The following is a 13,175-nucleotide window of genomic DNA, read 5'->3' on the forward strand; positions in this document are numbered from 1 at the left end:
AAATGAAGCCTCCAGGTTTACTACAAACAATAGTTTAGGCCGTCATCACAGGATTATAATCTCTAAGTCTCATATTCTGCTCCTTTCATTGTAGGCAAGACAATAAAGTAAATGTCTGTTAATAAGTCAAGATTTCTTGTTTATTGTGTATATGCAGCCAGACAAATCAGGTGTCCTACACCATGTATAATTTTGAATATGGGGGAACACCTTTTACTAAAAAAAAGTAAAAAATACTCATGTCCAGAAAAGTTAACTCAACCTATGTAAGCCTCAAAATGAACAACTCTGAGATGTTTTAAGAGTTTATTCCATGATTTCATAAAATCAATTCAATACACACCGGAATTACTAATCACTGTTTACATTTGGTACATGGCTGTATTTATTAAGTTTAAAATAAATACAAATTGATCAAAATCTGATTATTTCAATCTCGCTCTCGTTTTCAATTTTGAATAAAGGAAAAAATTATAACAAGTTGATTCGAGCCCTTGATCTAATTTAAAAATCAAGTATATGTATACAAGAACCAGATATCAATCTATTATAAATTTTAAAAAAATCATTAGAAGATAGCAGCTGTTTTACTGTTTTAACAAATCACAACTGCAACAAGTGTCTTGATACTTTGATCAATATGTATGGAAGTGCAAATAATGTCTTAAATTTAATGATATTTTGAAATGTATAAAAAAAAATTAAGATAGATATAAAAACAAACAGTAATCACAAGAATAAAGAACACAGACAAAGTATTCTAGATAAGAAAGTATGTTATTTCAAAACACAAGTTTCATAATGTTCATGAAACACGTACAATGTACATGTAACTTCAACCTTAAATTAACTCCAGTTTATAACAGAGTTATAATTTAATTCTTATAAATACAACAAACAAATATTTCTGTGAAATTGATCTACAATTGCAAATTTTTTTTTGTTAAATAGAATAACATGAAATTTTAAAATGCCTAATACAGGGGAAGTAATCATGTTTTTTAGACATCCAGGGGAGGTAATCATGTTTTTTGGTAAGTCTGCTCTCTGCAAATATGTACATGAAAGTCATCAATATGAATGATTATAATTACATACATATTTTATGTGTTGCTTTGTTTGATTTGGTATTAACACATGATTAATATGACTTTTACAAATAAAAGACAATAAATTAGATAAAGGAAGTTAACTGTAATAATACTGTATATCATACTTTTCATTCTTTGAAGTGTTACACACAAAGTTTAATTTTTCATAGAAACAAAAAATCTGTTTTACTACACCATAAAATGATTTGTCTGTTTGATTGGAAATGGGGAACACAAGTCCTGAGAAAAAGAGAATGCATAATTCTATAAGTAAACATTTCACTATACCATACCCTTTCAATAGTAACCCTTTAAGTATCATGTAATTACTATCCCTGTTATGGCCAACATTTTAAAAACACTTCACAAGAACATTACTAATACTATAAGTTATTAGTATATTTAGAAACAGTTTTAATATAATCTGTCAGTTTTGTGGTTAATTGTTTGATATCACTGCTTGGTTCTGATTCATCCTTATGCTTCTTACTTATTATCATCAGAATCAACAGAACTGGAATATGAATTAAACTAAATCTAAAAAGTTTCCTTGAAGAGTTACTGTCACCATCACGATAGAAACGCCACCCGAGGTAAGCGAAATACCCATTCAAGGGTAAGGAATCAAATGCAAAAGTCCATGTTGTTATATCTAAAACTGGTGCTAAAAGACAAAGTCCAATCATTCCAAAGGAATATCTCATCGCCACCCTTTTACAAAGGTCAGGGTTAATGACGGACATCATCCGGTAACCACCTCGGGAATAATCTGGACGAAGATTCCAGCTTAATGCATTGAAATGTGGAAACTGCCAGGCAAATAATATAGCTCCTAGTAACCATGCTCCTGAAAAATATAATATACTGGTATTTAAGTTAAATTTGGACAGAAAGATTTTTTTCTAGAGCTTTCATTGAAATCTACAAAAATTGACTTTACAATTCTTTTTGATAATTTACATGCTGGATTTGATAAACATTTTAATTCGTATCTATAACCACTCCAACATATGCAACTTACCATACATTTATATAGCAATATACTGATCAGGGTCAACCAATACATTTGTATAGCAATATACTGATCAGGGTCAACCAATACATTTATATAGCAATATACTGATCAAGGTCAACCAATACATTTATATAGCAATATACTGATCAGGGTCAACCAATACATTTATATAGCAATATACTGATCAAGGTCAACCAATACATTTATATAGCAATATACTGATCAGGGTCAACTAATACATTTATATAGCAATATACTGATCAGGGTCAACCAATACATTTATATAGCAATATACTGATCAGGGTCAGCTAATACATTTATATAGCAATATACTGATCAGGGTCAACCAATACATTTATATAGCCATATACTGATCAGGGTCAACCAATACATTTATATAGCAATATACTGATCAAGGTCAGCTAATACATTTATATAGCAATATACTGATCAGGGTCAACCAATACATTTATATAGCAATATACTGATCAGGGTCAGCCAATACATTTATATAGCAATATACTGATCAGGGTCAGCCAATACATTTATATAGCAATATACTGATCAGGGTCAACCAATACATTTATATAGCAGTATACTGATCAGGGTCAGCTATGATCAGGGTCAACTAATACATTTATATAGCAATATACTGATCAGGGTCAACCAATACATTTATATAGCAATATACTGATCAGGGTCAACCAATACATTTATATAGCAATATACTGATCAGGGTCAACCAATACATTTATATAGCAATATACTGATCAGGGTCAGCTAATACATTTATATAGCAATATACTGATCAGGGTCAACCAATACATTTATATAGCAATATACTGAGCAGGGTCAACCAATACATTTATATAGCAATATACTGATCAGGGTCAACCAATACATTTATATAGCAATATACTGATCAGGGTCAACCAATACATTTATATAGCAATATACTGATCAGGGTCAACCAATACATTTATATAGCAATATACTGATCAAGGTCAACCAATACATTTATATAGCAATATACTGATTAGGGTCAACCAATACATTTGTGTGAGTTTATTATGTTATGTGTATTTATTGATTGAAGTCTAATGCCACTTTCACCACAGTGGAACTATTGGCTATTTCATGGCAGTCAGTTTTATTAGTGGTGGAAGGCAAAGTGCCTGGAGAGACATGAATATACATGAGCTCTTACAAAGACTCATACTGAGGTTTGTCTGTTTGGTTGAAAATAATGTAACAATACTCAGCCATTGCATAAAAGATTCAATTTATATAAGAACTGAAATGCTGTACAGAGACCCATTGTTGCTTATATCTTCATCCTTTTAAACTATGGTGGATAGTTGTCTTTGGCAATTTTTACGTCATCTCTTAACTTTTAAGTACCATGCCATAAAACCTGGTTCAACTCATTAGTTTGGTTAACTGTATGTGCCTGAAGTAGGCAAGAAATATGATAGTCACCTGTCAATTATTCCACAAAAATCTTCATGAAATTAGCCAGTATAAATGGACACTGATAATTTTAATACAAATTGAGGTTTAGTACATTTGTTTTTTTAACTGCCTAACTTTTTATGACTAAACATGTGGATTCCTTGTATTCTGTCTCTAGCAGCAACTGAACTAGAAACAAATATCTCTACATTTGAAATCTAGTCAAGAGCCCATGGACTGTTTGTCCAACCCGTTATAGAAGAAAAAGATTCTTATACATGTTATAAGGCCCAATAAAGATTTTGATATTACCTGGTTCCAGTGCCCCTGTGGCAGCAGCCCAACCCATCATAGGGGGTATAGCTCCTACGATGGACCCAAACCATGTGTTGGTTATACTCATTCTTTTCATTGGAGTGTAAACCACAGTGTATAAGATCCAGTTAAAGGCTCCAAGGCCGGCTGTCAGAGGATTAGCTCCAAAAAATAATGTCACAACTCCAATGCTTCCACAAACCGCAGCAAATGACAAAGCATGTGTTGGTCTGAAAATAATTAAAAAACTTCATGTGTAAAAAAAATGTAACTTTAATATGAAACTTGTACACTCTTCTATTAGATACTGTAAATTCAAAAATTATTGCGAGGTTTTTAAAAATTCGAATAATGCGACTGGTTGAGTATCACAATATAAAAAAGCTTGCATTCTTTTATCTGATACACAGATATGTGAACAGATTTTCCTGAAATTGGAATAATTGATCTCCCATTTTTATCATTACAATTTATAAATGCTGTACAAAAGCCTACAGATCTAAACTCTGTCATATTACATTACACAACTAATAATAATGTTATATTTGGTTACTGCTGTTCCATTAAAACATACATTGGACCAACAGAAGACAATTTAAACTATGGGTGGGTGTCAAGTGTATCATCTTATACATTTAGGTATATTACATCCAATCTTTTACAGGGGCGTAGCAGCCAGTACGGCAGGTACGGCATTCGCCGTACCAATAATGTTCGTTGGTACGGCATGCCGTACCTAAAATTTATATAAGAAATATAAAAAAAAATAAGGGTTTTCAACGGAAATAAAGAAAATACAGATTTTACAGAAAAAAATCATGATAGAAAGGTCCATGTAGAAGCATAGCAATATACGGTATACATTCATAAGCAAAGTTCAAAAACTCGTATACGTAGTATATACGATAACTAATAATTGCCCTGTATTAATCAAAGTACGGATTTTTTTTACTTACAAAAGATTTTAATTGACCATGCATATGGTCATGAACAGTCATAGTACTATCAATAGCATGTTACTGCCTTCTACAATTGTTCTGGTTTAAACACAAATGGCATGGAAGAATCAAAGTTAGAACTCTCAAATGGAGAAACAAACGTTGTGCGGCAAGCATGGAATTTTGTGCGACTGGCATCAAGATTAAAGTTTAGCAAGCTATAAAACCAGTTTTAGTCCAGCATTTTCTACTTTAGAAAATACCTGTACCAAGTCAGAAATATGAAAGTTGTTATTCATTCATTTGATGTGTTTGAGCTCTTGACTTTACCATTTGATAACAGTATTTTCGTTTTGAATGTTCCTGGGCGGGGTTCGGTATTTTTGTTATTTTATTTTTTTGCAACAGAAATATTGTCAGTTACTCTGTATGCATGCATCATAAAGTTTAAGTAATCATGACTAAAATATAAACAAGTTGTCCCAATTTTAAATGTGTGCCAATCTATCCGCTACAGAGACAAATAAACGATCTGCACATTGTTAAAATGCACATTCTGCTTCTAAGCACCAACACGATCGGAATATAATTCAACTTCAACAAAACCATAAAGTAGCACATTTTTACTGTTTTATCAATAGTCATGTTTTGGTAATATCTATTTGACGTGGCTCGGTACTTATACATCCCACCATTGTGAATGTGTGATATCATTTGTGCTATGGTAAATTTTTGTGATCGCGTCTTTCATAATTATTTGCTAATGTGCATTGTATATATGGCTTTTTGTTTTCCTTCAAGATTTTAAGAAGTGTTTGCAAAGAATGTTGCATTTTGAACAAAACATACGAAAAAAACTGAATGCGATTTTCACTTGTAATTTAACAAATTTTTTATGGGAAAATAACGAATTTTTTTCTTCATTTAACAGTTATAGTGTGAATTTTATATATAATAAACTAAATGTTCAAAAGTTCCGTGCGACACTTGGTTTTATATTATTTCTCGTAATTTTGGAGTTTTACACTCTACAAATCTGCAATCTACTGTGTGATATCGAAAAAAAAAACTAAAAGTATTTAGCGTTCCGTGACGCTAAAATCTGAAAGCAAGTGTTACGAATATTCGCCGTGGATATAAATCTAGCATTCAGATAGTATACGTGCCAACCTTTGCATGATCCTTAGAAATAAAGTACATAATGATAGACCAGCCCTAGTCACAGTGATTTTTTAAAATTTTAGTCACTGAAACCCCAAGTCTGATCTTCGACGGTTTACAAACACGTTTAATGCTATTAGAAAATGCTATTCCATTATATTCCGTGAACTCTCTGCACCTAGCTGTTATGTATTTTTTCCCGGATTCTACCACAAGTACAGTTTTTAATTTCTTCAAGATTTCTCTTAATACATACTGCAATCCATCCGAAGTCTGGCATGAAGTATTTGTCCTTTCCTTTCTCCATATAAATAATAATTTGGTATTTTACTTACATTTTGACTAAGGTAACGTTTAAGTGTAGACTTAAATGGGACCAAATCTGATATCGTCCAGAAAAGCATTTCAAGATCGAATGACTGACGTAAGAAAAGATTTCTGATACAATGCTGTTCTACACTTTATATGTTGTGTGTCATTCGTTGGTCTTGTGTCATAGTTATGAATAACAGTTGTGAGGGATAATATCGCTTAAATAATCAGGGGTCTTATTGTGAAACATTTCATGTTTTTTACGTCTTTCTGATAGTAACTCCAATCCTGTTTCATTGTATAATTTGTTAATGGGTGATCATGATAGCTTAGTTCCGCCAGTAACTAGCATAGCCGCTTCAAGTTGTATATTTTCTGGTTTATCACTTTTGATAAGATCCAAGTGGTCGACTGGTCTAGTGCGCCGATCATAGTGCAATGCAATTTGGTACCACGATATCTCAGTTCGGTGAGGGAAAAGCAAAAATTACCGAGTGACAACTCTACAACAGATTTATCCATCGGATCGCTAGCAGTGATACAATATATACAAACTAATCTGTAATCACGATGCCATTATAAATGACTTGTAAATTGGGATGTCCCTCCCTGAATATGTTCTTACTTTGTTTGTTCTAAGTTGTTTGAACATTGTTATGTTGCTACTATATTATCGCTTTAGCAGTTCTAGCATTGTCGTCATAAACTTATTGATCGTTATTGCGATGAAACCATATTCACAATGAAAATAGATTTTTTTGCAGTGTCATAGATTCGTCGTTTGTCTTACCCTTACTTGATATTGTATGAGAAATTCTGAAAGTTATCCATCATGTTTATTTATTGGTCTTTGTAAAAGGAATTTTGAAAATCTGTTCATCGGTCTGTTCATAGTTCCTTTTACTTCCTGAATACTTTTAGCGAAGATTTGATAGTTTAATAATTCCCTACAACCGGTATGCATATTCGGAATGGCGCTTTTTTTTCTGTCAAAAATTTTCAAGTATTGTAGGAGCATGCCAAGGCCTGGCAAGGTGTCCAACACAAAGTTAAAGTACGTGTATTTATTTTAGCTAAGATGTTCAACGGCCTTCAACTTTTTTGATTAAGTTTAATTGCTGCCTTTTCAACACGATTCATGTTTCAAATTCTGCTTTCTATATTTTGAAATTGATTTTAACACAAGAGAGTAAAATAATTGCACATAAAACAATTTTTTTAGGAACTAAATTTAAGTGTCAGGAGATTGTCAGAATGCAGGATTCAAGTTGCACTTTTTATCATAAATTTTTATTCACTCACTCACTCATCCTCTTCGTGCCTGTCAGCACATAAGGCCTCAACCAGTACTCGCCACATTTGCCTGTCTTTTGCCTTCTTCTCGATCTCCTTCCAGGTTTTCACAAGGTCTTTCATCTCTGATTCTATCATTCTGCGCCAGGTCTCTTTTGGACTCCCTCTTTTTCGTCTACCATCAGGTGTCCATCTCAAAGCAATCTTGGTGATATCCTCATTTCCTTTCCTCAATACGTGGCCAATCCAACGCCATCTCTTCCTTTTAATATCTGTTTGGTTTTGTGGTACAGGTCTTTGTTGGAAATAGTATTGGGCCAGAATATCTTACAGATCTTCCTCAAGCAGGTGTTATGGAATGAGGAAAGCTTTTTCATGTCTGATTGGATAATTCTCCAGCATTCTGCCCCATATAGAAGGACTGACTTCACATTGCTGGTGTATATTCTGATCTTTGTCTTCAGACTGATTGACCTTCTCTTCCATATAGGCTGTAGTTGGCAGAATGCATATCTGGCTTTGCTTATTCTGGCTCTTATATCTTTTGCTGTTCCATTGGTGTTACTTAGCATGCTTCCAAGATATGTAAAGTCCTCAACCTCTTCTATGATGTTATGTCCCAAGTACACTGGTTGAATTGTATTACTGCTGATGTTCATGAGCTTGGTCTTCTTCTCATTAATAGTCAGGCCTATACTTTGTGCTGTTTCATTCAGTCTAGTGGTTTTGTTCTGCAGGTTGTTTCTGTTGCTGAATTTTTATATTTTGATTTAAAAAAAAAGAGTCATATTTTAAATTGTTGCCAATAAAACTAGGGTTTTAGAAAACCAAATTTAAATGTCTGGAGGTTGTCAGAATGCTGGATTTTGCACTATTTATTAAAATTTTCTCGGGGGCCTTGAACGGCCCCCGAACCCCTTGCCGCATAACCGCCTCTACAAGGCGGGATGCGTCGCTTTGCGACCCATCATGATTTTATGCCGCACCAATATAAATTAGGATGCTACGCCTCTGTTTTATGGTAATATTTTTTACGAAACACAAAAATGTCAGTTTTCACCTCAAAAGCTATCAAAACCCTTAAACATACTTATTAAGAAGGGATATATAGTTATTAAGATACTGTTGTCAGGTCATTAAAGGATTGCATATGTTGGCTTTAATATTGATTCACTGATAGGGTCTTTGCATTGGAATTAAACACATTTATTTTAAAACTAGTTGTTGGCATGACACGGGTTATGTTTTTTTCATATATTTATGATGGTATAATACTAAACCCCTAACGGGAGGGATTGTGCCTGATATTCATATGATGAAGACATAATCTTTCAATCAGTTTAATTGAGGTCTGGAGCTGTCATATCAGTTAACTGCTAGTAGTCTGTTGTTATATGTATTATTGTCATTTTGTTTATTTTCTTTTTTGTTACTTCTTCTGACATCGGACTTCTCTTAAACTGAGTTTTACTGTGCATTTGTTTTTTCGCTAGAGGTATAGGGGGAGGGTTGAGATCTCAAAAAACATGTTTAACCAAGCCACATTTTTGCACCTGTTCCAAGTCAGGAGCCTCTGGCCTTTGTAAGTCTTGTATGATTTTTATTTCTAGTTTCTTGTGTATAATTCCGAGTTAAGTATGATGTCCATTATCACTGAACTAGTGTACATATTTGTTTAGGGGCCAGCTGGAGGATGCTTCCGGTGTGGGAGTTTCTCGCTGCATTGAAGACCCATTGGTGGCCTTCAGCTGTTGTCTGCTCTATGGTTGGGTTGTTGTCTCTTTGACATTCCCCATTTCCCCATTTCCATTCTCATTTTTAAGTGTGAAAATGTATGCACAATTCCAAATTTACCTTTTTTAGTGGGTACTCCATTTAGAAATTGGACTTCCCTGGGGACCATGTATGTTGATGTTAAATGGTGAACCTGTACTCTTAAAATTAAACTCACGTTAAAAATCCTCTTACAATAACTCTATTTTTTGTTCTGTTCATCTGTGAGTCATATGGGACTTCCAAAAACTACAATATAAACATAAATATTACTCCATTGTTACAATAAAATCTATAATTATCTGTGACCTTATGAAAATCGAAATCATTAAGTGCTATACATGTAATAATATTATGTTGATTGTTGGTGTTTGAACACCACTTTTTAGCACATATTTGGGCTATTTCTTGGTGGCCAGTTGTTATTAGTGGAGGAAGCCTGAGTGCCCAGAGAAAACAACAACCTTTGACAGTTATTCATAGGAAAACTGACAATCCTAGTCAATTAAGATTTGAGTTAAGTTGAGTGCACTTGCACAAGTGGGGTTCAAACTCGCAATTTCTGTGATGAATGGCTAGTGATAACAGTAGTAGAACTACTAAGACCACTTAGCCAATGAGGCACCTAGTAATATTATAGAAGGCCATTGTACTAATCACCAACACATCTGAGCACTTCAAAGTTAAATAATTAAAATCCTTCACATAAATACACCAACACAACTGCTTAAAACTAAAGTATGAATGAAACTGTTTTACTGGTAATTTGGTGGTTGATCAACAGGGATGTTGGGTTAAAATATGATTGTAGGAACAAAATCTCATAAAAAAGTTAACCCTTGAGGCCTAGGACTATAATATACTGTACCTGATTAGTGGCATTTGCTGAAGCTGAGGTAAGAGATGTACCCACAGTGGCAAACATAAAAGTCCAAAGGTCAAATGCACCTGGTGCTATAGCAAAACCTGCCATCTGTGTTAATACAACTAGTCCTAAAATAAATAATACATACACATGATCTATATTAAAATACAACCAGTCCTGAAAAAAACACATTACTCATGAACAAAACTAGCAATCAAAACTGTTTTAATACAACCAGTCCGGAAACAATGAATTATCGCTATTTTGTGCATTTTTCCTTTAATTTTTTTTGTGATAATTTTTCATATCATGCTTCATGTACTCGCTTGAGATGGAAAATTATGGCTAGAAACTCAGGAGGCGTGTAGCGTTGCTAATGAAATTGACAACGTCGTCATAGGCAAAATAGCGATAAACAGATTACCATTGATCATCTCAACTCGATTGCTTTTCTCGCTTTCGCCGTACTGGCTCAAGCAAGAAAGTTGAGATGATCAACAATAATCTATAATTACACATGAACAAGACATTTATCTAAACACTTTCTTACAAAATATTAGTACAAAAGATACATATATGCGAAAAACATAAGCTTTTAATATCGTTAAAGGTCCATAATATAAACTGTATGGGTCTATATCATTGTATATTTAACAACAAATATGCAAACCAATTGAATTTACAAATGGTTCAGTTCTAATAATATCAATAAGGACTTGGCTATTGCTAAAACAGTTCTATAATATATTTATAATTTTAAAATAACATTCATACACTATCATGACTGTATATGTCACAAAGGGACTACAAGTGATTCTATATTACCTGTTAATCTGATCTTTGATAACATTAAATAATGGTGTAAGAGTTTAGAATAATCAACTTTCTGTTCATGCCACGTCCAATCTACAAGTGATTCTATATTACTTGCTGGGCTCTCTGCCTTTCTGTCTCGTTTCAATTCATTTTGTATAAGTTTAAGTTTTTCTGGAGTCAGCCATTTTGGATTATCTCTAACAGTATCCTGTAACTGTACACCATTGATATCGAGTAAGTTTTCATTTAGATGAAGGAGTGTGCTAGAATGTTTATGATGTAACGATAATCCCTGATTAAGGATAGATTGATGGACAGTGGTCATATCTGGTTTTATTCTCTCTTCTTCAACATGGTTTGATTCTTTAAACACCCTCTGTGCTTTGGATGAAGCTGTCCTTTGAGCTAACTGTAACAATAAAACATAAATCATGTGATAATTGTAATATATATGTATACACACATACATTTTGTTTAGTATTGGAATCACAGGTACAATTCAAAATGCATTTATTTAAATAAAGGTTTAACAGTCATGTGACAGTTTATTGGTCATCATGATTTGATTGACTGGTCATTGATATCAAGGATGACCAGGAATATATATTATCTTATCTCTTGTCATCTTATATTGTTCATGATATTGCTGAATACAATTTATTACAGATTTTGCTTGCAATGATCATGAGTAACAAGATATATATATAAGTTCTACCTCTTCTAGAGCATCTCAGTTCAATCTATTTTTTTTATGGTTTATGTATAGTAAAATTGCAAATGAATTAAAGAACAATCCACAGAATGTAAAGTATGTAACTTTGTGTTTCCGTGTTGGTATATTTCTGAGCGAGTATACAAGTATTGTTAGATAAAACCAACGATTACTTGATTACATATATACACCATATTATATTTCTATTTGGAAATCTGTGCTGGTTGACTCGTGAATGAGGATAGGAATGCCCTTTACCGTCAGGTGTCAAACAGTCATTTTTGGCTATAGTAAGCGACAAATTGTTTAAAATTTTACTGTGCGTCGTCAAAATATTCTTATCATAATTTGTCAGCTCGGCCTAAAATAATTTTGTTAATGTGATTCACCAAAACAAGTTGATATTTTATCGTTATGCACCTAAAATTACTGTTAACGTTGTTTGACAAGAATTTTTACCATTGTTCGTCATGAAGGTGCCCCAATAGGGCTCTTCACGATTAGTTCGGCCATATTGGATAGGGGGCAGATTTTTAGGAAAGAGGTGGAAATAGTATGAAAGTGTGGGAAATCCTAAGCATGTTTCTAAGCAACTGCTCTGTAAAATGATGTGTTCCCGAATTTTCCACACTATTTTTACCTCCACTAAACACACTAAATTTAAAAAGTTTTCTATGAACTTGTCTGTTTTCTGCAAAGCATTTGTAAGTTATAAAATACATTGATAATATATTATTATTTAATAATCAATGTTTAAAAGTCACAAATATGTGCTTATATTAAAATTTCAAGTGTTATTCGGTCATTACAAGTGTTATTCGGATAATATCAGTGTTATTCGGTCATTCGTGTTACCCACTGTTCTGTTCTGTTCTGTTTGAGAAAATCCCTCCTTCAAAGGAGCACTTCGCACAATGACGAATAATGTTTATATATACATGTATAATTATATGTACCTAAAAAGACATACTACGTCCACTTTGAACTATGTTTATAAACTGGGATCAAGCCCACTAATATTTGACAATGAACAGGATGAATGACTACAGTCTAACATGTGTAAAAAAGCTAAAAAATTAATAATTCACAAATATGACTAATTTCATAAATGCAAAAATTTTATGAAAACGACATTAAACATACTTGTATACTCCACGAAGACTTTACACGTTGTGTAACCTCTAGATGTGACATGCATGACTTTGTTGACATTTGCAGTTGAAATAACTTCTTCTTGCCAACACTCCATCCTACTTTCATTATATGCATATCGATCGTTACATTAAAGTCATTTTCAAGTTTACGATGTATCTAAAAGCTACATTTTGTTATTTATAATATAAAACAACGTAGTTTATCGAGACGGTTTCTTTTTGCTGTTGAGTGGTTTCATGTTGTCCCTGTGAAGGTTCATCCTGTTACCAAAAAAATC

At 33.1% G+C, this 13,175-nt stretch overlaps 1 protein-coding gene across 1 annotated transcript; it reads right to left on the reverse strand.

Annotated features, from left to right (window-relative positions):
• Nucleotides 1-293: 293 nt before the first annotated feature.
• Nucleotides 294-13,161, reverse strand: LOC139487496 (protoheme IX farnesyltransferase, mitochondrial-like). Its single transcript, XM_071272344.1, has 6 exons — nucleotides 12,887-13,161; nucleotides 11,041-11,440; nucleotides 10,219-10,343; nucleotides 9,529-9,599; nucleotides 3,871-4,103; nucleotides 294-1,938 (listed from the first exon to the last, which is right to left on the reverse strand). The coding sequence occupies exons 1-6, from the start codon at nucleotides 13,010-13,012 to the stop codon at nucleotides 1,475-1,477; spliced, it is 1,419 nt and encodes a 472-aa protein (XP_071128445.1). The 5' UTR covers nucleotides 13,013-13,161; the 3' UTR covers nucleotides 294-1,474.
• Nucleotides 13,162-13,175: the final 14 nt, after the last annotated feature.

Source organism: Mytilus edulis, chromosome 9 (genome assembly GCF_963676685.1).
Source record: "Mytilus edulis chromosome 9, xbMytEdul2.2, whole genome shotgun sequence".
Lineage (NCBI taxonomy): Eukaryota > Metazoa > Mollusca > Bivalvia > Mytilida > Mytilidae > Mytilus > Mytilus edulis.